Consider the following 27,170-nt stretch of genomic DNA (forward strand, 5'->3'; position numbering starts at 1 on the left):
TCTTCGAGGCAATGTCCAAGGTTGCTGGGGAGAGGGGAAAAGAGTGTGGAGCCGTACCCGGCAGGGGCAACCTTAGGGATATCAGAACAGCCAGAGCTACACATGGGGAAGAGGGCTGACGCCCTTACTTTCATTTCCTGAATCGCACGTTGGAGAATCCTGCTCGGCTGGCAATGAGCAGTACCACCCACATCTGCAGACTGGCTGGCAGACCTGGCAGGATTTCTTGATCTGGAGAAGATCAAGTGTACCATCCGAGAGTCGGAAGAGGGCTTCCTCAAAGCATGGGGGCAATACATCGGGCTGTTCCAAGACCTGTTTGAGATCAACCGCAACTAGGGAAGGAGGGAGAGAAGGGGTGAGCAGACAAAAAAACGAACAACACTAAGAGGTAAAAAAAAGGAAGGGGGAAGAAATGAGGAGGAAACTTTGGGGAATCACAGGAAGAAGGGGGGCAAGAGGGGACAGGAAGTCCCCCCGAACCCACAAAGCCTGCTACAAAATCAGGAGGGGTGGGGGAGAAAAAAGAGGGGGAGAACAGGAGTTCAGTGATAGAATACCCAGAGTGGAAGAGGGGGATATCAAGGAGGGGTCAGGGGAAGGGGGAAAAGATATAGGAAGAAAGACTGTGGGCGGAATTCTCTGACCCATGCAGGGTCGGGGAATCGCCCGGGGCCAACGTAAATCCCGCCCCCGCCGTGGCCGGAATTCTCCGCCACCCGGGAATTAGCGGGAGCGGGAATCACGCCCCGCCGATTAGCGTGCCCACCGCGCCGATCGGTGGCCCCCCCGCGGCGATTCTCCGGCCCGCGATGGGCCAAAGTCCCGCCGCTGACAGGCCAATCCCGCCGACGTGGTTTAAACCACCTCTGTGCCGGCGGGATTGGTGGCGCGAGCGGGCCCCCGGGGGGGGGGGGGGGGGCGCATGGCGATCGGACATTGGGGGGTGCCCCCATAGTGGCCTGGCCCGCGATCGGGGCCCACCGATCGGCGGGCGGGCCAGTGCCGTGGGGGCACTCCTTTTCTTCCACCGCCGCTACGGCCTCCACCATGGCGGAGGCGGAAGAGACCCCCCTACCGCGCATGCACCGGTGTTGATGCCAGCGGCTGCTGATGCTCCGGCGCATGCGCGGACTCATGCCGGCCGGCGAAGGCCTTTCGGCCAGCCCCGACGCCGGCCGGTGTGGCGCAAAAAGCCGTTGGCACCAGTCGGCAGACCGGGAGCCACTCCGGCGCGGGCCTAGCCCCTAAAGGTGCGGAGAATTCCGCACCTTTGGGGAGGCCCGACGCCGGAGTGGTTGGCACCACTCCACTACGCCGGGACCCCCGCCCCGCCGGGTAGGGGAGAATTGCGCCCAGTGTGTACGCAAGAACTGTATAAACTGTAAATATCAGACGGAAACGTTTCACTATGTAAAATTGAAATTGTCAATAAAAATACTTCAAATAAAAAGTGTGGTGCAAATTTCTGTGGGAGGAAAGATGGCGGGCAAGCTCGCTGGGTGGGACTGCACCCATTACGGTGGACACACTGGCAGTGATGATGGCGGTGGAGTTTGGCGGCAGTTCGTTAATCATTTTGAGCGGCGTGGGAAGGAGATGATGGGAACGCTCAAACAGTTGGTGGACAATACGTTGGCCCCGATAAAGGATGCCCTTGGAAATGAGGAGGTTAGTGGACAGTAAGGAGGTAGTAACTAAAGCCTGTGAGGAACTAGATCATGAAGTCAGCGTGACTAAGGGAAAGTGTAGGCAGGGAGCAGATGATGAACGCAAAGGGACTGGTGGTCTGAGGCGCATTTGTTTAATGCAAGAAGTGTAGTAGGTAAGGCAGATGAACTTAGGGCTTGGATTAATACCTGGGAGTATGATGCTTTTGCTATTACTGAGACTTGGTTGAGGGAAGGACACGATTGGCAACTAAATATCCCAGGATATCGATGCTTCAGGCGGGATAGAGAGGGAGGTAAAAGGGGTGGAGGAGTTGCATTACCGGTCAGAGAGGATATCACAGCTGTGCTGAAGGAGGGCACTGTGGAGGACTCGAGCAGTGAGGCGATATGGGCAGAGCTCAGAAATAGGAAGGGTGCGGTAACAATGTTGGGGCTGTACTACATACCTCCTAACAGCGAACGTGAGATAGAGGTACAAATATGTAAACAGATTATGGAAAGACGTAGGAGGAACAGGGTGGTGGTGATAGGAGATTCTAATTTTCCCAACATTGACTGGGATACACTTAGTGTCAGAGGTCTAGATGGAGCAGAATTTGTAAGGAGCATCCAGGAGGGTTTTCTAGAGCAGTATGTAAATAGTCCAACTCGGGAAGGGGCCATACTGGACCTGGTGTTGGGGAATGAGCTCGGCCAGGTGGCTGAAGTTTCAGTTGGGGATTACTTTGGGAATAGTGATCACAATTCCGTAAGTTTTAGAATACTCATGGACAAAGACGAGAGTGGTCCTAAAGGAAGATTGCTAAATTGGGGGAAGGCCAACTATACTTAAATTCAGCAGGAGCTGAGGAATGTGGACTGAGAGCAACTGTTTGAAGGTAAATCCACATTTGATATGTGGGAGGCTTTTAAAGAGAGGTTGATTAGAGTGCAGGACAGACATGTCCCTGTGAAAATGAGGGATAGAAATGGCAAGATTAGGGAACCATGGATGACATGTGAAATTGTGAGACTAGCTAAGAGGAAAACGGAAGCATACATAAGGTCTAGGTGACTGAAGACAGACGAAGCTTTGGAAGAATATCAGGAATGTAGGACTAATCTGAAACGAGGAATCAAGAGGGCTAAAAGGGGTCATGAAATATCTTTAGCAAACAGGGTTAAGGAAAATCCCAAAGCCTTTTATTCATATATAAGGAGCAAGAGGGTAACTAGAGGAAGGGTTGGCCCACTCAAGGATAAAGGAGGAAAGTTATGGGTGGAGTCAGAGAAAATGGGTGAGATTCTTAATGAGTACTTTGCATCAGTATTCACCCAGGAGAGGGACATGACGTGTGTTGAGGTTAGGGATAGATGTTTGATTACTCTAGGTCAAGTCGTCATAAGGAGGGAGGATTTGTTGGGTATTCTAAAAGACATTAAGGTGGACAAGTCCCCAGGTCCGGATGGGATCTATCCCAGGTTACTGAGGGAAGTGAGAGAGGAGATAGCTGGGGCCTTAACAGATATCTTTGTAGCATCCTTGAACACGGGTGAGGTACCGGAGGACTGGAGAATTGCTAATGTTGTCCCCTTGTTTAAGAAGGGTAGCAAGGATAATCCAGGTAATTATAGACCGGTGAGCCTGACGTCAGTGGTAGGGAAGCTGCTGGAGAAGATACTGAGGGATAGGATCCATTCCCATTTGGAAGAAAATGGGCTTGTCAGTGATAGGCAACATGGTTTTGTGTAGGGAAGGTCATGTCTTACCAACTTAATAGAATTCTTTGAGGAAGTGACAAAGTTGATTTATGAGGGAAGGGCTGTAGATGTCATATACATGGACTTCATTAAGGCATTTGATAAGGTTCCCCATGGTAGGCTGATGGAGAAAGTGAAGTCTCATGGGGTCCAGGGTTTACTAGCTAGATGGATAAAGAACTGGCTGGGCAACAGGAGACAGAGAGTAGTAGTGGAAGGGAGTTTCTCAAAATGGAGAACTGTGACCAGTGGTGTTCCACAGGGATCCGTGCTGGGACCACTGTTGTTTGTGATATACATAAATGATCTGGAGGAAGGTATAGGTGGTCTGATTAGCAAGTTTGCAGATGACACTAAGATTGGTGGAGTAGCAGATAGTGAAGGGGACTGTCAGAGAATACAGCAGAATATAGATAGATTGGAGAGTTTGGTGGAGAAATGGCAGATGGAGTTCAATCCAGGCAAATGCGAGGTGATGCATTTTGGAAGATCCAATTCAAGAGCGAACTATACGGTAAATGAAAAAGCCCTGGGGAAAATGGATGTACCGAGAGATCTGGGTGTTCAGGTCCATTGTACCCTGAAGGTGGCTGCGCAGGTCGATAGAGTGGTCAAGAAGGCATATGGCATGCTTTCCTTCATCGGAAGGGGATTTGAGTACAAGAGTTGGCAGGTCATGTTACAGTTGTATCAGACTTTGGTTCGACCACATTTGCAATACTGCGTACAGTTCTGGTCGCCATATTACCAAAACTATGTGGATGCTTTGGAGAAGGTGCAGAGGTTCACGAGGATGCTGCTTGGTATGGAGGGTGCTAGCTATGAAGAAAGGTTGAGTAGATTAGGATTATTTTCATTAGAAAGATGGAGGTTGGGGGGGACCTCATTGAGGTTTACAAAATCATGAGAGGTATAGACAGGGTAACAGCAAGAAGCTTTTTCCCCAGAGTGGGGGCTCAATTACTAGGGGTCACGAGTTCAAGGTGAGAGGGGAAAAGTTTAAGGGAGATATGCGTGGAAAGTTTTTTACGCAGAGGGTGGTGGGAGCCTGGAACGCATTGTCAGCGGAGGTGGTAGAGGCGGGCACGATAGCGTCATTTAAGATGTATCTAGACAGATACATGAAAGTGCAGGGAGCCGAGGGATACAGATCCTTAGAAAATAGGTGAGTTTTAGACAGAGGATCTGGATTGTCGCAGGCTTGGAGGGCCGAAGGGCCTGTTCCTGTGCTGTAATTTTTCTTTGTTCTTTGAAAGGCCTTGACTGCAGTGTGGGAGCAGGGATAGGTGTTGAAGGGGGTGTAGGAGGCATTGCCATTGGACAGCAACCAGCTCGCCTCGATGGGAGTGGAGCTGCGGAAGATGCAGGAAAGTAATAAAGGCTGAGAGCCAAAGTGGAAGACCTGGAGAACTGGTCACGGCAGCAGAATCTTCGAATTGTGGGACTGCCTGAGGGGCTGGAGCCCGATGGTTTACTTTTCGGAGATATTCGGCAAGTTTTTGGGGAGGAGGACACTTCCATCTTTGGGTAGAGCTCATCGGTCACTCTGGCTGAAGCCAAAGGCAAATCATTCACCAAGAACTGTGATAGCTTTCACAACTATCAGATGAAGGAGAAAGTCTATGGGCCATGCAGAATTAGGAAGTGAGGTGGGAAGGCAGTGGCAGATTGCAAGACCGCAGCAGTCTTTAACAGAGCGAAGGCAGCGCTTTTAAAGAGCAATGTGCGGTTTGGTGCGGTCTACTTGGCGAATTTGAAAGTTACGCATAACTCCAAGGATTGTTACTTTGAGACAGCGGAGGCATTCATGAGGGCTGAAGGATTGAGACTGAACTGTTGTTTTATTTTGTGGTTGGGAGGGGATGGTTTGGGGGACAGTCGGATAATGTGTTGGCGGCTTTCCCCTTTGGGGTTTATGTTTGGTTAGTTTAGAAGGTCTGGGTGTGGTGTGGGAGCTTTCTGTTGGTTTTGTTCTCGGCATGTTGGGGGAGGGGGCTCTGGTGGGGCTACCTCGCGAGCAAGTTGACTGGTGGATGAGTGAGGTTGGAGTGTGTATGCGGCCAGCCAAGCATGTGTGGACAACTTTCAATGGGCCTGGGAGGTGTGAATAGTGGGGGAAATGGTTGTTTGCAGAGAGAAGCAGTTTTGAGAGGACGTGGTTGGGGGTGTTCTGGGAAAGGACGGAGGGATAGCTGGCTGACGATGACTAGGGGTAGGGCTTGGTTCCACTCATGGGGTGGGGCCAGCGGCTGATAGTTGTGGGGGGGGGGGGGGGGGGGTTGAGAGACCCCCAGCCCGATTGGTAACGTGGGGGGTTGGTGGACCGGTGAAGAGGGTGAGTCATTTCACATTTAATGAGCTTGAGAGCCGATGTGGTACTGTTGCAAGAGACCTATTTTAGGGTGAAGGACCAGGTTAGACTTCGGAAGGGGTGGGGAAATCAGGTATTCCTCTCGGGCTTTGGTAGCCCGGGGGGTGGGGTGGTGGTACTAGTGGGTAAGAGAATTAGGTTTCAGATGGAGAAAGTGGTGGCAGATACATTATAGTAACGGGTGCTTTGGAGAGGAGGTTGGTGGTGTTGGTTAGCGTGTATGCCCCGAATTGGGTTGATGTAGGCTTTTTGAAGAGGATGTTGATGGCCATAACACGTCTGGACACACATCAGTTAATTTTAGGTATGGATTTAAATAGTGTTGCATCCGTAGATGGATCGATCTAAGCCACGTTCGTTGACCCCTTTGTGGGGGGGGGGGGGGGGGGGTGCGTGCGGAGGCAGGCGAGGGTGCTGGCAGTGTTTATGAAGATGAGGGGACCAGACCAGAGGCGGTTTTTACAACCAGGGGGCAGAAAGTATTCCTTTCTTTCGCCAGTGCATAATATATATTCGAAGATTGACTTCTTTATTATGGGAGGTGGTTGTTGTCGGGGTGAGGAAAGCAGAATTCTCAGCGATTGTCATTCCGGATCATGCTCCGCAAATTGACGTGGTCCGAGATTAGAGGCCGCACAGAGGCCGGAGTGGCAGTTGGATGTGGGGTACTTGCGGATCCGAGTTTTTGTTTGTGGGTGGCAAAGGTGATTGATGATTATGTGGGGTTCAATAAAAGTGGGGAGGTCTCGCCGGCGTTGGTAGTTTGGGCAGTTTAACCAACTGTCATGCAAATCAGACACTGCAGCCGGAATCCCCCTGCCGTTCGTGGCAGGATTCACTGGTTCTGCCTGCAGCACAGCCTCACCCGTGGGTTTCCTGGTGGCGTGGGGCAGCTTCAATGGGAATTCTCATTGACAGCATCTGGGAGTGACAGCATCTGGGAGGCTGGAGAATCCCGACCAGCATCTTTAAGAACCTACAAACAGGAAAGCTTTCCAATTTTTAGTGTTACTTCTGCTTTACCATAAGCATAAATATCTCAGCAAGGATCATTAAAAAAAAAAATTAAGAGCTCCAAAATATTGCAGTTGGAAGACAAGAATGAATTGCTTTCCTAGCATGCCTGAAAATCTGGACAAATTTTGAGACAACTCTCCACAAAGAGTGTAATTGGAAAGCACTTGCATTTGTGAGTCAGGGATACAAGTAGAAATTTGTTTGGACAGATTTGATTATGAACATAAAACAACAATGAGGGCATTGTCATGTTTGTCTTGAATAAATGTTTGTTGATCCAAGTACAAAACTTGCCAATCTCCAACAAAACTACACAAATTAGAAAACATTCATCTCGGCAATATTCATTCACCAATTTCCATCAATAGGATTAAAGCTTTGTGGAGTACAGTAGGTCCTCACAAAGTACAATTATAACAATGAACTAACTTCAAACCTTTGAAACAAAACTTAGAAAATACAAAAAGTAAAGCATTTCCAGATTTAAGTTTAATATAGGAAAGGAACAAGCACACAATTTCTTACACTAAAACACTGCTTAAAATACATGCAGAATGTCTGACTTAACAGATAAATAAGGAAGCACTGACTGTACATGCACAGTTGCTACACATCCTATAAACTGAAAACTAAAACAAAGACAAAATTCATGTCAATATATACAGTAAACTAAAAGTACTTTTGAGGTTTTATAGGTTTTCTTTGTGCTATCTTCTACATCAAATTACAGTATAATTTCTTTTTAGTATTTTCAAACACCTTACACGGAAAAAAAATTAATGCATATCAATTACAGTCTCAAGCCATTTTCAATAAAAAGTAACTATTTGAAAGATCTCCACACCCGTGCCTTCTCTATTTCCCCCACAGGATTCATTTGATTCTCCTGCTGAGAAAGCATGATGCTGGGACTGCCTTCTAATGCACGATCAGCTTTAATGGTCTATTGTCAGCAGCCAACTGGAGGCACATTTTTAGGGTAAGGCAATTGCGCCTGTGCTAGCCTGGTTACCTTCCCCTCAGAGTAAGTAACCTTGTGTATTCTACTGTTCAGTCTACTGGCTAAACTGAAAACTGACAAAGCTCATACTCAAAGGTGCAAAGCACTATCCAATCCTTACAACTCAGACCCACAAATTACTGGCTTGGGAATAACAATTCTGGGGCCTACTCTTGGCCTTCATTCTCAACAACTTTAATCATATCAATTTGATGACATGATGAATGTACTCTTAGCGATGCTCATCTCAGTGCAAACAGCACTCACTACTTGTAATCTATGAGATAATTACTTTAGTTTAAAAGAAATGTAATTTATATTTATTAGTAATTTAAAATATTTGTTTGCTACAAAAATGCAGCAAAACCACATTTCAGTAATTATTAATCATTTTATAAATAGTGATTTAAAAAGGTAGGTCAAATTTTAATAAGCTGAGATCAGATACTTAACTTTATTGAATTTTTAATTAACAAGAAGGTTATGTGGAGTTATCCTAACCAAGGGCACCTCTTTGGTATCAAAACCAATTAAATGCAGTAACTGTCTCATGTTCAGCAATATTTCTCAAATTCAAAGTTGAAATTTTATGCAGCAAATTGATAACATTTAATAAATTAAGAGTAATTTTCAATCTTATCGACTGGTGTTTCAAAACAAAAGACCTATTTGGAACAAAGTTGAATTAAGTGCACTTCCTTGGGACAATGCTTTGACTCGTACAACCAGGAGTTAATGCTGTCAAGCCCAAAAAAACTTAACCATAAAAAATACGACTGTATTTTATGCAATACAATCTTAATATTTCCTGATGTTTTAGCCTTTGTTTGCTGAATACTGTATTTTCAAATATATTAAATTAATACAGGGCAATAAAACAAGGGCTACAATGCATCAGATTTCATAAATAACTGTGTTAAAAATGTTTTTTCTTAAGTTTCTCAGGTGTCAATCTTACTGGCTTTTATTTTCTGTACAAATAAGATATGAGGATATACAATAAATCATCTAATTTAAATTGCTGGCTCAGGAGTTTAATCCGCCCAAAATGTATTACAGAGATGGAGCATATCACGATGCAATTAGATAGTGTTAAACATTCTTAGTTGGTGAATTTTGGGTTATGTGGAGAATCTTCGGTTAAACATAGCCACACAAGCAATTTTTTTTGTTTTTAAGTATGTCATAAAATAAAGAAAAAAAGAAGTCAATGTATGGAAGAAGAATGTGATTCAGACTGAATTCCAATGAGTGATGGAGGCTGCTGTAGTACTGGCCTAGGATTCAAACGAGGTGGGATAGGGTTACTTGGACGAATTAGTGGGGGTGGTGGTTGGTTAAGGGAAGGTCTCGGTTGTAAAAATCGTGTCTGTTGCTGGAGAGGAGGTGGTTGACGATGAAGAGCTGGAGCTGCAGGAAGCACTGGTCGAAGTAGCGGTGGAGGTTGGTTTATGGTAGTAACACATGTAACAGCTACAGTAACTGGAGTAGGAGGTGCTGAGCCAGAAGCTGGGGGAGGTTGAACCTGTAAGAGAAATAAGGAGAAAAAGTATCCATAGCTCACAGAAATACAAGCACCCTTTAAAGACTGCAGCATAGCTTGACATCTCCAATTTTGAAATACTGTATGTCATTAGTGTATTGGCGTAAGTGCTTCTGGATCTTAGTCAGATGTAACTATATTAAGAAACTCATGCTATACATTTACCCCAAATTACACCAACCTTTAAATTAACAATTCTCCTCAAGATCCACAATTTTGTTTCATATCCCTTTCTGGAGACTCACGTGTCCGTTTTATTTTAAAATAGAAACTAGATGAGACTTTGTGCATTTTTACATTTACTGTACTGACAAATAGAACAAAGATTCTGTTTACTGTCTGATATCAGAAGGATGCAGCTAACTAGTAGCTTCTGATTAAAAAGTTTGTTGGTTCAAGTCCTATTATAGGCAGGTTTTGGAGGACAATTAAAACAAAAGGAATTCAAGATGGGAGGGTATTCCGAAGAGTCATATTGGATGTTAAACATGCTTCTTTATCCACAGATTTATGTTGCGAGACCTGCTGAGTTTTTCCAGCACCCTTTTTAATTCACTCTTTCTCTGCGAAGTGTTGTTCAGTAGGCGTGAACTGTCTGGATGCAAATGCAAATGTTATTGCTGCATGAAGAATGTTGCAAGTCTTGTCTCTTTGGATTACACTGCAGGGTGACCTCATCGTTGTACCTCAGCACCGATATTGTCCTCACTAGTTGTTTGATGTGGGAAAAAGCTAATTCTTGTTCTGTACCCCAATGCTATTTAACATCCTTTGAAGTGAGTTTGCATAGAGGTTCACATTCCGATGACAAATGGGACAAGAACTTTGCTAGGTAGTTCACAAACTCAACAAAACATTGCACTGCCATCATACCTGTTGGTTGTTGCATTTCTGCTACTACGACATCTCATTCGGATCAAGGCCAAATCCTTTCACTGTGAGTACATGACTTATGTATTTTATTTCAGTTGCAATTTCTACTTATTCACCTTCTGGCTCATCTGGTGAGCTCTCTCTAGCAGTCTCACTAGATTCTGATATGATCTGCAATGGCTTCTTCCATCATATCTCCAAATCCATAGACTAACAGATCATTCACGATCACTTCTATTCATGAAAGGTCATTAATTATCTCACGAATATCAATGTCGGCATTGATATTCTTCTGGATTAGTGCCAAATGTCACACGGCACGTGCAACCACCTGTACCTCCAAATGGCATCGATAGTCAGGAAATTGCTGCTTTCATACAACTTCACTTGCCAGTATCCATCCTTCGCATCTAGGTTAAAGATATTTGTCACGGCAAACTTTAATTCAATATTTGGCATGGGGTAATGAGATCTTTGCAAGTTTTATTGAGGTCTTTTGGACCTATGCACACTCATCTTTTCAGGTTGTTTCACTTCCATCATGCTGCTAATCCAGTCTGCAGGAATTGTCATTTAATTGATCACTCCCATTTTTCCAACCTTCTCTATCTTGTCTTTCATACTGAATTTGAAAGAAGTTGGAAATCTCCTCAGAAGATGCTCAATTGGTCGCGCACACTCAACCGCACCAGGAAGATATACAAGACATGCAAAGACATTTTTGTAAACTTTTAGGCGTAATTCAGCAGTTACTGACATTGTGCTGTGCCGAACTCTGCAAACCTCTTCTCATACGTGAAGGGTTACCAATCCAGGTTTTTGACTTATTTCAGCTGAGATGAGAGGATTTTGCTAAGTGTCTACTTCTGCAAATGTCGATCTTCTTTATTCTACTGCACTTGGTTCTCAGCTTAGATTGCCCTCTTGGGGTGAGATACATTCCCACATATAGCCTCACTTTATTTTCAAGTCATTTTTGGGTCACCATTTTGAGCAACTTCACTCAAGTCTGCGAAGCTCATGATGTTACAATAGCACCAGTGTCTATCTGACACCATATTCACTTCATGCTCTCCTGAATGCATCATTGCAATAGTCAAAAGCCATTTTTCTCCTTGAAGCATGAGGCCAATCTGTTCTAGGGTACAGAATAATTGATCAGGCTCATCAGCATCTCTCCAGGAACCATCCATATAGGCTTGCTTTTCTTAATCACAGCAAAACACTTGTATGAAAAGTGATTCCACTTCTTACAGTTTAAGTACTCCTTTTGCCATGCTGGGCATTCTTTTATTTTGTGCGGTGCCCGCCATAGTATTTACACACAGTACTCTGGCCTTGATGTTTCTGCAGGCCCTTCCTTCTCCCAATTGTTTTGTACATGGAAAGGATGAACTGTCTCAGCAGAATGCAAAGTTTCATCCGTTCTACCATCAATAGCCCGCAGCTGATAATTTTAGAGTTTCTACAGTCAATAGCTTCGCTTCTCTCAATAGATGTGCTTCAATGGAGGGATCTATTGTTTCAAAGACAATCTTTTCTCTCATTAGATCATTCAGTTGCTCAAACTCTTCAGCTAGGCACCGCAATGCAATCACATTGATCAATGTTCTCTTCGCTCCTCCTGAACTCAGTGAACATGTAGAGTTCATAAGTAACATCAGTAGGGTCCTTAAGGCCTCCAACATTTCACATAACTGGCTTTTCTGCTCCTCAGTGAGGCCCAGGATGAAATAAAGCTTGTAGCACTTACCCCAGCACTGAGTTGCTACTCTTATTTGCTCAGGTTTCTTTTTTAACTCTGTCAATTTCATAATGTTACCACCGAGACTGGAAGAACTTCCAATTTATTTTCAATATGCCTTCACCCCCATAGGAGTAGGCCCTGGAATATTCAATGCCTTACTGACTTAATCAGTGACCAATGTCCTGTACAAAGTTTCAGACTGAGGTTTTAATAAATCTGTGCTTTAATTTTACAGCTGCTGACTCTCTTACAGCTAGCAACTCTACTTACTTTCAGTTGCATTCCTGACGCCATGTTCCAAATGGTGGATGAAATAGTTTCTACTCTCAAGCCTTTTACACCAAGGTTGACATCCAAAGTCACATGACTATGGAAACTCTATGGTCACATTTCACAAAGGCACTTCTCCAAACACAATAATGACGTTGAGGGAAGAAAATCTGCCATTCTCACCTGGTCTGGTCGATTTGGGACTACAAACACAGCAATGGGGAGGACTCTAAACCTTCCTCTGAAATGACCTAGCAAGCCACTCAGCACAAGGAAAATTAGGGATTGGCAATGAATGCTAGACTTGCAAAGATATCCACATCCCATAAAAGAACATGCATCACAAAAATTGGGGTTGACAAGTGCCGAAACAGAAATCACCTCTCCCACCCCCGTCAGGTCTAACATTACAACTGAAACATTTTAATGAATGGTTTCATTGATTCTGCAAAATTATGCACATCAACTGATATTTGTTATTCATTGTTTTTAATTATTGTTGTTATCTTCAGGCTGTTCAACTTTTTAAACTTTGCTGAAATATAGATTATCTGTCAAATTATCAATCAGCAATGTATATATGAAATTCAGTTTTCAGTAAGCATAAACCCATTCTCGGCACCCACAAATTCCGGTGGTGTGGAATAAAATCAAGCCCACAACCTGCACTCTCGAAGGGAGAATCTCCATTACAGGGTAGGCATCTCCAAGCCCCCCGCAACTTTTGTGAAGTCCGACCAGCTTCTCCATGACTCAAGAGGATTCATGAACTGTAGTCTGGAGTGGGGAACCTTCTGAAAGGCAAGGTCAAAAGAGGCCTTACTCTAGCTCCCCTGTGCCAGTCCCTGTTCCCCCACCCACACACCTCATGGGCCCTTATATCCTCCATGCCAATTTACATAACAACATAAGAACTAGGAGCAGGAGTAGGCCATATGACCTCTCGAGCCTGCTCCGCCATTCAATGAGATCATGGCTGGGCAGCACGGTGGCACAGTGGTTAGCATTGCTGCCTACGGCGCTGAGGACCCAGGTTCGAATCCTGGCCCTAGGTCACTGTCTGTGTGGAGATTGCACATTCTCCCTGTGTCTGCGTGGGTTTCACCCCCACAATCCAAAGATGTGCAGGATGGGTGGATTAGCCATGCTAAATTGCCCCTTAATTGGAAAAAAATAATTGGGTACTCTAAAAATTTATTTAAACAAAAAAAAAAAATGAGATCATGGCTGATCTTTTGTGGACTCAGCTCCACTTTCCGGCCCGAACACCATAACCCTTAATCCCTTTATTCTTCAAAAAAACTATCTATCTTTATCTTAAAAACATTTAATGAAGGATCAATTGCTTCACTGGGCAAGGGATTCCATAGATTCACAACCCTTTGGGTGAAGAAGTTCCTCCTAAACTCAGTCCTAAATCTACTTCCCCTTATTTTGAGGCTATGCCCCCTAGTTCTGCTTGCACCCACCAATGGAAACAACCTGCCCGCATCTATCCTATCCATTCCCTTCATAATTTTATATGTGTCTATAAGATCCCCCCTCATCCTTCTAAATGCCAACGAGTACAGTCCCAGTCTACTCAACCTCTCCTCGTAATCCAACCCCTTCAGCTGTGGGATTAACCTATTGAATCTCCTCTGCACACCCTCCAGCGCCAGTACGTCCTTTCTCAGGTAAGGAGACCAAAACTGAACACAATACTCCGTGTGGCCTCACTAACACCTTATACAATTGCAGCATAACCTCCCTAGTCTTAAACTCCATCCCTCTAGCAATGAAGGACAAAATTCCATTTGCCTTCTTAATCACCTGTTGCACCTGTAAACCAACTTTTTGCGACTCATGCCGAGCACACCCAGGTCTCTCTGCACAGCAGCATGTTTTAATATTTTATCATTTAAGTAATAATCCCTTTTTCTGTTATTCCTACCAAAATGGATAACTTCACATTTGTCAACATTGTATTCCATCTGCCAGACCCTAGCCCATTCACTTAACCTATCCAAATCCCTCTGCAGACTTCCGGTATCCTCTGCACTTGTTGCTTTACCACTCATCTTAGTGTCATCTACAAACTTGGACACATTGCCCTTGGTCCCCAACTCCAAATCATCGACGTAAATTGTGAAAAATTGTGGGCCCAACACTGATTCCTGAGGGACACCACTAGCTATTGATTGCCAACCAGAGAAACACCCATTAATCCCCACTCTTTGCTTTCTATTAATTAACCAATCCTCTATCCATGCTACTACTTTATCCTTAATGCCATGCATTTTTATCTGATACAGCAACCTTTTGTGTGGCATCTTGTCAAAGACTTTCTGGAAATCCAGATATACCACATCCATTGGCTCCCCGTTATCTACCACTCTGGTAATGTCCTCAAAAAATTCCACTAAATTAGTTAGGCATGACCTGCCCTTTATGAACCCATGCTGCGTCTTCCCAATGAGACAATTTCCATCCAGATGCCTCGCTATTTCTTCTTTGATGATAGATTCCAGCATCTTCCCTACTACCGAAGTTAAGCTAGCTGGCCTATAATTACCTGCTTTCTGCCTCCCTCCTTTTTTAAACAGTGGTGTCACGTTTGTTAATTTCCAATTCGCCGGGACCACCCCAGAGTCTAGTGAATTTTGGTAAATTATCACTAGTGCATTTGCAATTTCCCTAGCCATCTCTTTTAGCACTCTGGGATGCATCCCATCAGAGCCAGGAGACTTGTCTACCTTTAGCCCCACCGTTAACTTATGGCACTTCCATATCCATTCACTAAGTATACACCCTGTACAGACCAATGAAACAGTGTAACATTGTATAGTTACAATGGCATGTGTAGAATTGCTTAAAAAAAAAATCCATTCATAATTAAAAAAAAAAAATTAAGTATCAGTGTCCTGGTGAGTCATGTAACTAGGGTGGTAGAGGGGGCTTTAAAATAAATAATAGGATGGGGGGAAGGATTGTGTGAAAGGAGACATATTAAATAATTGCTTAACAAAGAGCAGGGTAGCTATTTGAATAAAGATAACCAAAATGCGGCAGGAAGGGGCAAAGAGTACAAACGTAAGTAAGGATGCACCAGACAGAAGGCCAGATATTGCAAAAATTAGAAAGAGTTTAAAGGCTCTATATCTGAATGTGTACAGCATTCATAACAAAATGGATGAATTGTTTGCACAAATTGAAATAAATATGCATGACCTGTTAGCCATCATGGAGACATGGTTGCAGAGTGACCAAGGCTGTGAACTGAAAATTTAAAGTCCCTTTGACATTTCATAAAATGATAAAAAGCTAAGGAAAGGTGGTGGGTAGCTCTGTTAATTAAGGTTGCCATTACTACAGCAGTGAGAAACAACCTTAGCTCAAATGAGCAAGATGTAGAATCAGTTTGGGTGAGATAAAAGTAGGAAAGGGAGATGGTCACTTGTGGCAGTAGTTTATATGCCCCCTATCAGTATTTACACCGTGGGATGCTACAGGAAGTAATAAATGGGGTGTGTCAGAAAGGTACCACAATAATCATGGGTTACTTTAATCTACATGTAGATTGGATGAATCAGATTGGCAACAGTGCAAATTTATGAGGCGCGAGTTGGCTAGGTTAGATTGGGTAACTTCATTAAAAGGCATGATGGTGGATAGGCAGTGGCAAATATTTAAGGAATGAATGTATGCATTGCAACAGTTATACATTCCTTGCTGACGCAAAAACAATACAAGAAAAACGACCCAGTCATGGTTTGCAAAATAAATTAAGGATAGTATTAAGAAAAAATAGCAAGCAAGAGGATTGGGAGAAGTTAAGCATTCAGCAAAGGAGGACAAAGAGATTGATTAAGAGCGAGGAAATAGAATATAAGAGTTCACTTGCAAGTAACAGAAAAGCATAGAATCATAGAATCCACAGCACGGAGACAGGCCCCTCAACCCAAACTGGTCCATACCAACCATAAAGCCCATATAAGTTAACGCCATTTGTCCCATATCCCTCTAAACCTTTCCTACACATGCATCTGTCCAAATGCCTTTTAAATGTTGTCAATGTCCCTGACTCAAACACTTCCTCTGGCAGCTCATTCCACATACGTCCCACCATATGTGTAAAAAAGTTGCTCCTCAGGTTCCCATTAATTCTTTTCCCTCGTATCTTAAGCCTATGCCCTCTAGTTCTTGACTCCCCAAATCTGGGAAAAAGACTGAGTGCATTCACCCTATCCATGTCTCTCACGATCTTATACAGCTCTATAAGATCACCCCTCAGTCTCCTACGCTCCAAAGAAAAATGTCCGAGCCTTCCAATCTCTTCTTTTAACTCAGTCCCTTGAGCCCTGGCAATATCTTGTAAATCTCTTGTGCACTCTCTCCAGTTTGATTTGATTTATTGTCACATGTACCGAAGTACAGTGAAAAGTATTTTTCTGCGGCCGTGGGAACGTACACAGTACGTACATAGTAGACAAAAAGAATAATCAACAGAGTATTTGACAAATGGTACATCGACAAACAGTGTTTGGTTACTGTGCGGTACAAGGAGCCAAAAAACGCAAATGCATGAGCAAGACCAGCACAGGGCATCGTGACTAGTGTTCTTACAGGCAACAGATCAGTCCGAGGGGAAGTCGTTGAGGAGTCTTGAAGCTGTGGGGAAGAAGCTGTTTCTATGCCTGGATGTGCGGGTCTTCAGGCTTCTGTACCTTCTGCCTGATAGAAGGGCCTGGAAGAAGGCAATGCCTGGGTGGGATGGGTCTCTGATAATGCTGTCATCCTTTTTTTTTAATTTTTAAAAATTATTTTTATTCAAAATTTTTGTCAAAAACATAATTTTTACATAACCGTGCGCAACCATTAACATAACAAAATGAAATAAAAGTTAACGAATAGACAAAGAAAAGAACAATACAACGTAACGATTCCCCCCCACCCCGGGATGCTGCTGCTGCTGCTGAACATTACTGCTCTCCTAGAAAGTCGAGGAACGACTGCCACCTCCGAGAGAACCCCACCACGGACCCTCTCAAGGCAAACTTTATTTTCTCGAGACTGAAAAACCCAGCCATGTCACTAACCCAGGTCTCTACACTTGGTGGCTTCGAGTCCCTCCACATTAAAAGGATCCGACTCCGGGCTACCAGGGAGGCAAAGGCCAATACATCGGCCTCTTTCCCTTCCTGAACTCCCGGATCGTCTGACACACCAAAGATCGCTATCTCTGGACTCGGCACCACCCGCATGCCTAAGATCTTGGACATTGCCTTAGCAAAACCCTGCCAGAATCCCTTAAGGGCCGGGCATGCCCAGAATATATGGACATGGTCTGCAGGGCTTCCCGCACACCTTGTACATTTATCCTCAACCCCAAAGAGCTTGCTCATCCTGGTTGCCGTCATGTGCGCCCAGCGGACCACCTTAAACTGGATTAAGCTAAGCCTGGCACATGATGAGGAGGAATTGACCATGTTTAGGGCGTCCGCCCACAGGCCCGCATCTAGCTCCTCCTCCCATTTATCCTTACTTTCCTCCACTGAGGCTTCCTCCGCCTCCTGAAGTTCCTGGTAGATGTTCGACACCTTCCCCTCCCCTACCCAGGTGCCGGAGACCACCCTATCCTGTATCCTGCCTGGGGGTAGCAGCAGGAATGATACCACCTGTTTTTTCAAAATAGCGCGTACCTGAAGGTATCTGAAAGCGTTTCCAGGGGGCAAACTGAATTTCCCTTCTAGCACTTTCAGGCTGGGAAAGGTCCCGTCTATGAACAGGTCCCCCATCCTTTTAATGCCTGCCCTATGCCAGCTTTGAAACCCTCCGTCTATCTTGCAATCTGTGATTGTTGCGTATCGGGGTCCAGACTGAGGCTCCCTCCATCCCCCTGTGCCTTCTCCACTGACCCCAGATCTTTAACGCCGCCACCACCACTGGACTGGAGGAGTAGCGGGCCGGCGAGAATGGCAGAGGTGCCATTGCAAGTGCCCCAAGGCTGGTACCTTTGCACGAGGGCGTCTCTAACCGCGCCCACGTCGACCCCTCCCCCAATACCCATTTCCTAATCATGGCTATGTTAGCTGCAAAATAGCAGCTTCAAAAGTTCGGCAGCGCCAGCCCCCCTCCCCCCACCCAAACTGTGCTCTAGATACAGTCTCTTTACTCATGGTGTCTTGTTTGCCCATACGAATCCCAAGATGATCCTGTTCACCCGCTTAAAGAAGGACTTAGGGATGAAGATGGGAAGGCACTGGAAGACTAACAGAAATCTGGGGAGGACCATCATCTTAACAGTCTGCACCCTCCCCGCTAGAGATAGCGGGAGCATGTCCCACCTTTTGAAGTCCCCCTCCATCTGCTCTACCAGCCGAGATAGATTGAGCTTGTGGAGGGCATCCCACTTTCGAGCCATCTGTATCCCTAAGTACTGGAAGCTCTTCTCGAACATCTTCAGCGGAAACTCTCCCTGTCTCTTTTCTTGCCCCTTAGCTTGGATCACAAACATCTCGCTTTTCTTCTCGTTTAGCTTGTACCCCTAGAAATTGCCAAAGTCCCTCAGAATCTGCATGACCTCCCCCATCCCCTCTAGTGGGTCCGAGATGTACAGGAGCAGGTCACCCGCATAAAGCTAGACCCAATGTTCCTCCACCCCCCCTCCCCCCGAAACAGCCCCCGCCAGTTCCTTGAAGTCCGCAGCGCCATAGCCAGCTGCTCTATCGCAAGGGCGAATAGTAACGGGGAGAGGGGGAACCCCACCGTGTCCCCCGGTGGAGACTAAAGTATTCCGACCTCACCCTGTTCGTGCACACACTTGCCACGGGGGCCTGATAGAGTAGTTGGACCCAACCTATGAACCCCTCACCAAACCCGAACCTTCTTGGTACCTCCCACAAGTACTCCCATTCCACCCAGTCAAAGGCTTTCTTTGCGTCCATCGCCGTCACTACTTCTGCCTCCCCTCCGTCTGAAGGCATCATGATGATGTTTAGGAGCCTCCGTACATTAGAGTTCAATTGCCTGCTCTTGACAAAGCCTGTCTGATCCTCCCCTATCACCCCAAGGACACATTCCTCAATCCTAGCAGCCAAGATCTTGGCCAGCAGTCTGGCGTCTACATTCAGGAGTGATATAGGTCTACAAGATCTACACTGTAGCGGGTCTTTCTCTCGTTTGAGGATAAGTGAAATCGAAGCCTGTGACATTGTTGGGGGGAGGGTCCCTCTCTCTTTGGCCTCATTAAAGGTCCTTAGTAGGAGTGGGCACAACAGTTCCGAAAATTTCTTGTAGGTTTCTACAGGGTAGCCATCCGGTCCCGGGGTCTTGCCCGACTGCATGTTCCCTAGCCCCTTTACCATCTCCTCCAGCTCTATCGGGGCCCCCAGTTCCTCCACCAGATCCTCTTCCATCTTTGGAAACCTCAGTTGGTCCATGAATTGCTTCATCCCCTCCCCTCCCCTCCCGGCGGGAGCTCTGACTCATACAATTTACCGTAGAACGCCCTAAAAACTTTGTTCACCTCCTCTAGGTCTATGACACTGTTGCCCTCCTTATCCCATATTTCCCCAATTTCCTTGACCGCCTCCCTCTTGCGAAGTTGGTGTGCCTGCTCATCACAAAGAAATATATACGGGAGTAAACCTTGTGGACATGGGAAAAGAAAGAGAACTCCTTCACCCTCGGTCGGGCGAATCTCTACGGGTCTACGCCCCCTACCTGTTCCATGAATCCCCTTAGTTCTTTAGCCGCCGCTGGTCGCTTCCCCGACCTGGGGTTTGACCGGTCCAATACAAGGTCTATGACTGTGTTGAAATCACCCCCCGTAATCAGATTGCGTGAGTCTAAGTCCTGAATTTTACCCAGCGTGCGTCTCATAAATTCCGCATCGTCCCAGTTCGGGGCGTAAACGTTTACTAGCACGACGTGAGTCCCCTGCAGCTTCCCGCTAACCATTATGTATCTGCCCCCATTGTCAGCCACAATATTCCCTGCCTCAAAAGCCACCCCGTTTGCTGACCAGGATTGCTACTCCTCTGGTCTTTGAATCCAGCCCCGAATGGAACACCTGGCCCACCCACCCTTTTCTCAATCTTATTTGGTCCGCAAGTTTTAGGTGCATCTCCTGTAGCATGGCTACTTCTGTCTTTAACCCCTTTAGGTGCGAGAACACCCGAGCCCTCTTGACCGGCCCATTTAGGCCCCGCACATTCCACGTGATCAGCCTGGATGTGGGTTTGGGGGGGGGGGGGGGGGGGAGAAAGAGAGAGAGAGAGTGACCCCCCCCCCCCCCCCCCGGCCAATTAGCCATCTCCCTTTTTCAGCCAGCCATGAGCCCGCGTCTCCCGCTTACTCGAGCCCCCCCATTGCCCCCCCCCCCCCAACTCTCCCTCTGTTCCCCCATGTTGGCTCCTTTTCTGTCAGCAAAGCAGCATACCACCCCCCCCCCCCCCCCCCCCCCCCCTCCCGCAGCCCCGTGATCCCAAACTGCCCCAGTCAAGCACCCGCTTGACACTGGCTCTCCCCTCATTACGCTTCCGTGAGTCAGCTGACCCCAGCCGCTGCCGCCTCTGTATCCGATTATTCAGATGCCTCGTTTTTTTTTCGGGCCCCTCCCTCCCCATAGAAAGCCTTTAGGTTGAATCCAACTTTTCTTGCTTGATAAAGTTCCACACCTTGTCCGGTGTATCAAAGTAATGGTGGCAATCTTGATACGTGACCCACAGCCTCGCCGGATGCAACAGCCTGAACTTCACTCCTTTGCTGTGGAGGGCCACCTTAGCCCGGTTGAATCCAGCATGCCTCTTGGCCAGTTCTGCTCCCAGGTCCTGGCAGATGTGGATTACGCTGTTCTCTCACCTGCTGCTCCGCTCCTTTTTAGCCCATCGCAGGACTCGTTCCTTATCCGAGAAGCGGTGGAACCGTACCACCATGGCCCTCGGCGGTTCATTCGTTTTGGGCCTCCTTGTAAGGACTCGGTGCACCCCATCCAGTTCCAGAGGCCGAGGGAATGCTCCTGGCCCCATAAGGGTCCTCAGTAACGTGGTCACGAATGCGCTCGCATCCGACCCCTCCGCACCCTCAGGTAGGCCCTGAATGCGCAGGTTTTGCCTCCTGGACCTGTTTTCAAGGTCGTCCAGCCTCTCCTGCCACCTCTTATGTAGAGCGTTGTGCGCCTCCAACCTGACAGCCAGGCCCAGTATATCGTCCTCATTATCCGAGACATTTTTCTCAATCTCCTTGATTGCCTTCTCCTGCATTTTCTGGGTCTCAACCATTTTCTCCATTGAGGCCTTCATTGGAGCCAGCATCTCCGTTTTCAGGTCAGCAAAGCAGCTTCTAAGGAACTCCTGCTGTTCCCGCGACCATTGGGCCCATGCTGCCTGATCCGAGACGGCCGGCATTTTCTGTTTCCGCGCCCGTTCTTGCTGCTTCTTGTTGCTCGTTTGTTTGGCCATCCTGCTCCCCTCCATAAACTACTGTGGGGAGCCTTCTAGCGCCGTTCGCCTGCCGATTTGTGCCGAAAAGGGGTCGTCAAAGCTCCTCGAAAGGGCCCGTTGGTCCGTTCGCGGCGGGATCTGCCGAAAACGTGACCTACCCACACATGGTTGCCACCGGAAGTCTGCTGTCCACCTTCTTGAGGTAGCGTGAGGTGTATACAGAATCAATGTGAGGGTGAAAAGCTTGTGTGATGCGTTGGGCTGAGTTCACCTCACTCTGCAGTTTCTTATGATCTTGGACCAAGCAGTTGCCATTCCAAACTGTAATGCAGCCGGATAGGATGCTCTCTATCGCATATCTGTAGACATTTGTGAGAGTCGATGCAGACATGCCAAATTTCTTTAGCTTCCGTCAGAAGTAGAGACGCTGTTTGGCTTTCTTGACTGTTGCATCAACACGAGTGGACAGGACATACTGTTGGTGATGGTGACCCCCAGGAATTTAAAGCAATTGACCATCTCCACTTCGGAGCCATTGATACAGACGGAAGTGTGTGTCGTGCTATGCTTTCTGAAGTCGATGATCAGTTCCTTGGTGTTTCAACATTTAGAGAGAGGTTGTTTTCGGTAAACCATGCAACCAAGTGATTTATCTCCCTCCTGTAGTCTGATTCGTCGTTGTTTGAGATACAGGCCACCATAGTCGTATAATCCGCAAACTTATAGATTGAGTTGGGTAAAATCTTGACACACAGTCATGTGTGTACAGGGAGCACAGTAGAGGACTGAGCACACATCCAGCTTCACAGGGATGAGTCAAGTCCAAGATTGCAGAGTTTGGTTATTAGTCTTGTCGGAATAATGGTGTTGAAGGCGGAGCTATAGTCTATGATCAGCAGTCTTATGTAGGTGTCCTTGTTGTCGAGGTGTTCGAATGTTGATTGTACAGCCAGGGAGATAGCACCTGCTGTGGACTGGTTGCAGTGACTGGAAACCTGCAGTGGATCGAGACTGTCTGGGATGCTGGCAGTGATCCGTCTCATGACTAACCACTCAAAGCATTTCATGATAACAGACACCAGGGCCACCAGTTGGTAGTCGTTGAGACAGGCTACCTTGTTTTTCTTTGGTACTGGTGTTATGGTGGCCTTCCTGAAGGAGGTGGGGACCTCAGAACGGAGGAGTGAGGTGTTGAAGATATCTGCGTATACATTCGCCAGCTGGTCTGTGCAGGCTCTGAGTGCTCGTGCAGGGGCTCCGTTGGGGCTTGTCGTTTTCCGCAAATTCACTTTCAAGAAGGCAGCTCTTACTTCTGGGGCTGTAACAGTGGGTATGGGTGTGCCCAAGGCTGTTGGAGTGGGTGGCACTGATGCATTGGCTGACTGCTCAAAGCGGGCATAGAACCTGTTCAGATCATCGAGTAGGGATGATCCAGCCCCAGTTATTCCGCCTGGCCTTGCTTTGTAGCCTGTGTTCCTGTGTAGGCCCTGCCATAGTCGTCGTGGTTAGTGTCGTTGGCCTGGGACTCTAGTTTGATGCGGTATTGTCTTTTTACATCCTTGATGGCTTTCCGTACGTTGTACCTGTATTTCTTATATAGGTCAGGGTCGTCAGATTTGAACGCCTCCGTCCGGAACTTCAGCAGGTAGTGAACCCTTTGGTTGAGCCAGGGTTTCCGATTGGGGAACACCCGTATTGTCTTCTTTGGTACACAGTCCTCGACACACTTTAATAACATCTTTCCTATAGCAAGGCGACTAAAACTGAACACAATACTCCAGGTGCGGCCTCACCAAAGTCCTGTACAATTGCAACATAACGTTCCAACTTCTATACTCTAGATACTTCTATATAGATTGAGTAAGACGAGCATACCAAAAGCTTTCTTCACTGCCTATATCCCGGTGACTCCACCTTTAGAGAACCATGCACCTGAACTCCGAGGTTCCTCTGTTCCACGATACTCCCGAAGGTCCTACCATTCACCGTGAAAGTCCTACCTTGATTTGACTTTCCAAAATGCAACACCTCACAGTTATCTGTATTAAACTCCATTTGCTATTTCTCGGCCCACTTCTCCAGCTGATCAAGATCCTGCTGCAATTTTTGATAACCTTCCTCACAGTCTACAATACCACCTGTTTTAGTGCCATCTGCAAACTTACTGATCAAGCCTTGTACATTCTCATCCAAATCGTTGATATATAGATAACAAACAGCAATGGGCCCAACACTGACCCCTGAGGCACACCACTAATCACAGGCCCCCAGTCCGACAAGCATCCTCCCACAATCATCCTCCCACAATTACCCTCTGCTTCCGACCATCAAGCCAATTGTATATCCAATTTGCCAGCTCTCCCTGGATTACATGTGATCTAACCTTCCAGAGCAGTCGACCATGTGGAACTTTATCAAAGGCCTTACTGAAATCCATACAGACTACATCTACGGCCATGCCCTCATCAACCTTCCTGGTCACTTCATCAAAGAACTCTTAAAATATTTATAAGGCATGATCTTCCATGCACAAAATTGTGCTGACTACTCCTAATCAAACCCTATCTTTCCAAATGCCTGCATATCTTATCCATCAGAATCCGCTCTAGTAACTTACCCACTGCAGATGTTAGGCTCACCGGTCTATAATTCCCAGCGGTTTCTTTGCAGCCCTTCTTAAATAAGGGCACAACATTTGCTACCCTCCAGTCTTCTGATACCTAACCCGTGGCTAATGATGATGCTAATATCTCAGCCAGGGCTCCAACAATTTATTCTCTAGCCTCACGCAGTGTTCTTGGATATACCTGGTCAGGGCCAGGAGATTTATCCACCTTCATACATTTTAATATGTCCATCACCTCCTCTACTGTAATGCAAAATGTCCGCAATATATTGCTACTAACCTTCCCTGGTTCCAAAGTCTTCATGTCTTTCTCCACAACAAACAAAGAGGAGAAATATTCATTGAGAACTTCACCCATCTCCTGCAGTTCCACACTTATGAGCCCACTTTAGTCCTTGAGCGGTACTATTCTCTCTATAGTTATTCTTTTTCTTTAATATACGTAAAGAATCCCTTTGGATTCACCTTAATCCTCTCGGCCAAAGCTACCTCATGCCCCCTTTTTGCCCTCCTAATTTCCTTCTCAAGTATACTCCTGTATCCCCTGCTCACCTCCAGGGAATCCCTTGATTCCAGCTGCTTGTACCTGAGCTATGCCCCCTTCTTTTTCATGGTCCAAACCTCAATGAGTTTTGTCATCCAGGGTCCCCTTCTTCTGCCAACCTTGCCCTTCACCCTAACAGGAAAATATTGACCATGAATTCTACCTATTTCACTTTTAAAGGCCTCCCACTTGCTGGGGGCCCCTTTGCCCTCAAACCAGCTACTCCAGTAGACCCTTGCAAGCTCCTGTCTAATTCCATCAAAATTCGCCTTGTCCCAATTAGAACTTTCACCTGTGAACTAGTTTTGTCCCTTCCAAAACTATTTTAAAATTAATAGAACTGTGGTCACTGTTCACCTCAGTTACTTGTCGTGCCCTATTTCCCAAGAGTAGGTCAGGTTTTGCCCTTTCCCAAGTAGGACCCTCCACATACTGCCCGACGAAACTTTCCTGAACACAGTTACGAAATTCCAACCTATCAAAGCCCTTAACACTATGGCAGTTCCAGTCTATGTTAGGAAAATTAAAATCCTCTACTATCACAACCCTGTTACTCCTCCAAGTCTCCCTAATCTCCCTGCATATTTGTATTTCTAATTCCCATTAACTATTTGGGGGTCGAGAGTACAACCCCAATAAGGTGACCATCCTATCTTATTTCTTAATTCCACCTACAAAGCCTCGCTAGATGATCCCTTGGTTATTTCATCTCTTTTTTTTAAACAAACAATTTTATTGAGGTATTTTTTGGTATTGTAAACAGTTACAGATAACAGAAATGTCCAAACATCAACGTAAAACCAATACTTCCATCAAACCATAATGCACATACCCGCCCCTCTCCCATAGACACTACCCACCTATTCATCCCTCCTACTCTACTCTAATCCCCCCCCACCCACCCCCTGCTGACGTTCACTCTCCCGCGAAGAAGTTGATGAATGGTTGCCACCTTCGGGCGAACCCCAGTACAGATCCCCTCAAGGCAAACTTAATTTTTTCCATACCCAGAAAACTTGACATGCCCGAAAGCCATAGTTCGGTCTTCGGGGGTTTTGAGTCCCTCCATGCCAGCAGTATTCGCCGCCGGGCTATTAGGGGAGCAAAGGCCAGAACATCTGCCTCTTTCTCCCCCTGGACTCACAGGTCTACCGAAACCCTGAAAATTGCCACCCCTGGACTCATCACCACCCTTGTTTTCAGCACCTAGGACATGACCCCCACAAATCCCTCCCAGTACCCCCTAAGCTCAGGACATGCCCAAAACATGTGAACATGGTTCGCTGGTCCTCCTGTGCATCTAGCGCACTTGTCCTCTACCCCAAAGAATTTGCTCATCCGAGCTACCGTCATGTGGGCCCGGTGAACGATCTTAAATTGAATCAGGCTGAGCCTGGCACATGTTGCGGTTGAGTTTACCCTACTCAGGGCTTCCGCCCACAGCCCGTCCTCCATCTCCCCACCAAGCTCCTTCTCCCATTTGAGTTTCAGTTCCTCCGTCTGGGACTCATCCCCCCTTCATGAGCACCTTGTAAATATCCGAGACTCTACCCTCTCCTCCTTCTCCTCTAGAGACTATTCTGTCCTGGATCCCTATTGGCGGGAGGCGTGGGAAGGATGGGACCTGTCTGCGTACAAAGTCCCGCATCTGTAAGTACCTAAAGTCATTTCCCCTTACCAGCCCAAATTTTTCCTCCAAGCCCCTCAAACTCGCAAAGCTCCCCTCCAGGAACATATCACCCACCCTTCTCACCCCCGCCTGCCGCCATGTTCGAAAACCCTCCATCCAAGTTCCCGGGGGCGAACCGATGGTTATCACATATTGGAGCCCAGACAGACGCACCCACCTCCCCTACATGCCTCCTGCACTGGCCCCATATCCACAGGGCCGCCCCCACTACCGGGCTGGTGTACCTGGCCGGCGACAGCGGTAGGGGAGCCGTGACCAGGGCTGCCAAACTGGTGCCCCTGCACAAAGCCGCCTCCACTCGCACCCAGATAGACCCTGTACCCACCATCCACTTCCTTATCATGGCTATGTTAGCCGTCCAGTAGTAGTTGATCAGACTCGGCAATGCCAGTCCTCCCTCGCTGCGGCTCCTTTCAAGCATCGCCTTCTTCACCCACGGGGATTTTCCCGCCCAAACAAAGCTCATGATGATTTTGCCAGTCCTTTTGAAGAAGGACCGTGGGATAAAGATCGGGAGGCATTGGAAGATGAACAGGAATCTAGGGAGGATTGTCATCTTTACAGTCTGCACCCTCCCCGCCAGTGACAACGGGAGTGCATCCCATCTCCGAAACTCCCTCTTCATTTGTTCCACCACTCTAGTCAAATTTA

General features: G+C 46.7%; 1 protein-coding gene across 8 annotated transcripts in view; it reads right to left on the reverse strand.

Annotated features, from left to right (window-relative positions):
- Positions 1–7,268: 7,268 nt before the first annotated feature.
- The window catches only part of LOC119973713 (REST corepressor 3-like), a 202,358-nt gene continuing 182,456 nt past the window's right edge, over positions 7,269–27,170 (reverse strand). For 7 of the 8 annotated variants that reach the window (XM_038812117.1, XM_038812159.1, XM_038812142.1 and 4 more), the window contains one exon: positions 7,269–9,326. In XM_038812117.1, coding sequence (XP_038668045.1) covers positions 9,009–9,326 — 318 coding nt within the window. In that variant the 3' untranslated portion in view covers positions 7,269–9,008. The other variant, XM_038812165.1, reaches the window with a different exon arrangement.

Source organism: Scyliorhinus canicula, chromosome 1 (genome assembly GCF_902713615.1).
Source record: "Scyliorhinus canicula chromosome 1, sScyCan1.1, whole genome shotgun sequence".
Classification (NCBI taxonomy): Eukaryota; Metazoa; Chordata; class Chondrichthyes; order Carcharhiniformes; family Scyliorhinidae; genus Scyliorhinus; species Scyliorhinus canicula.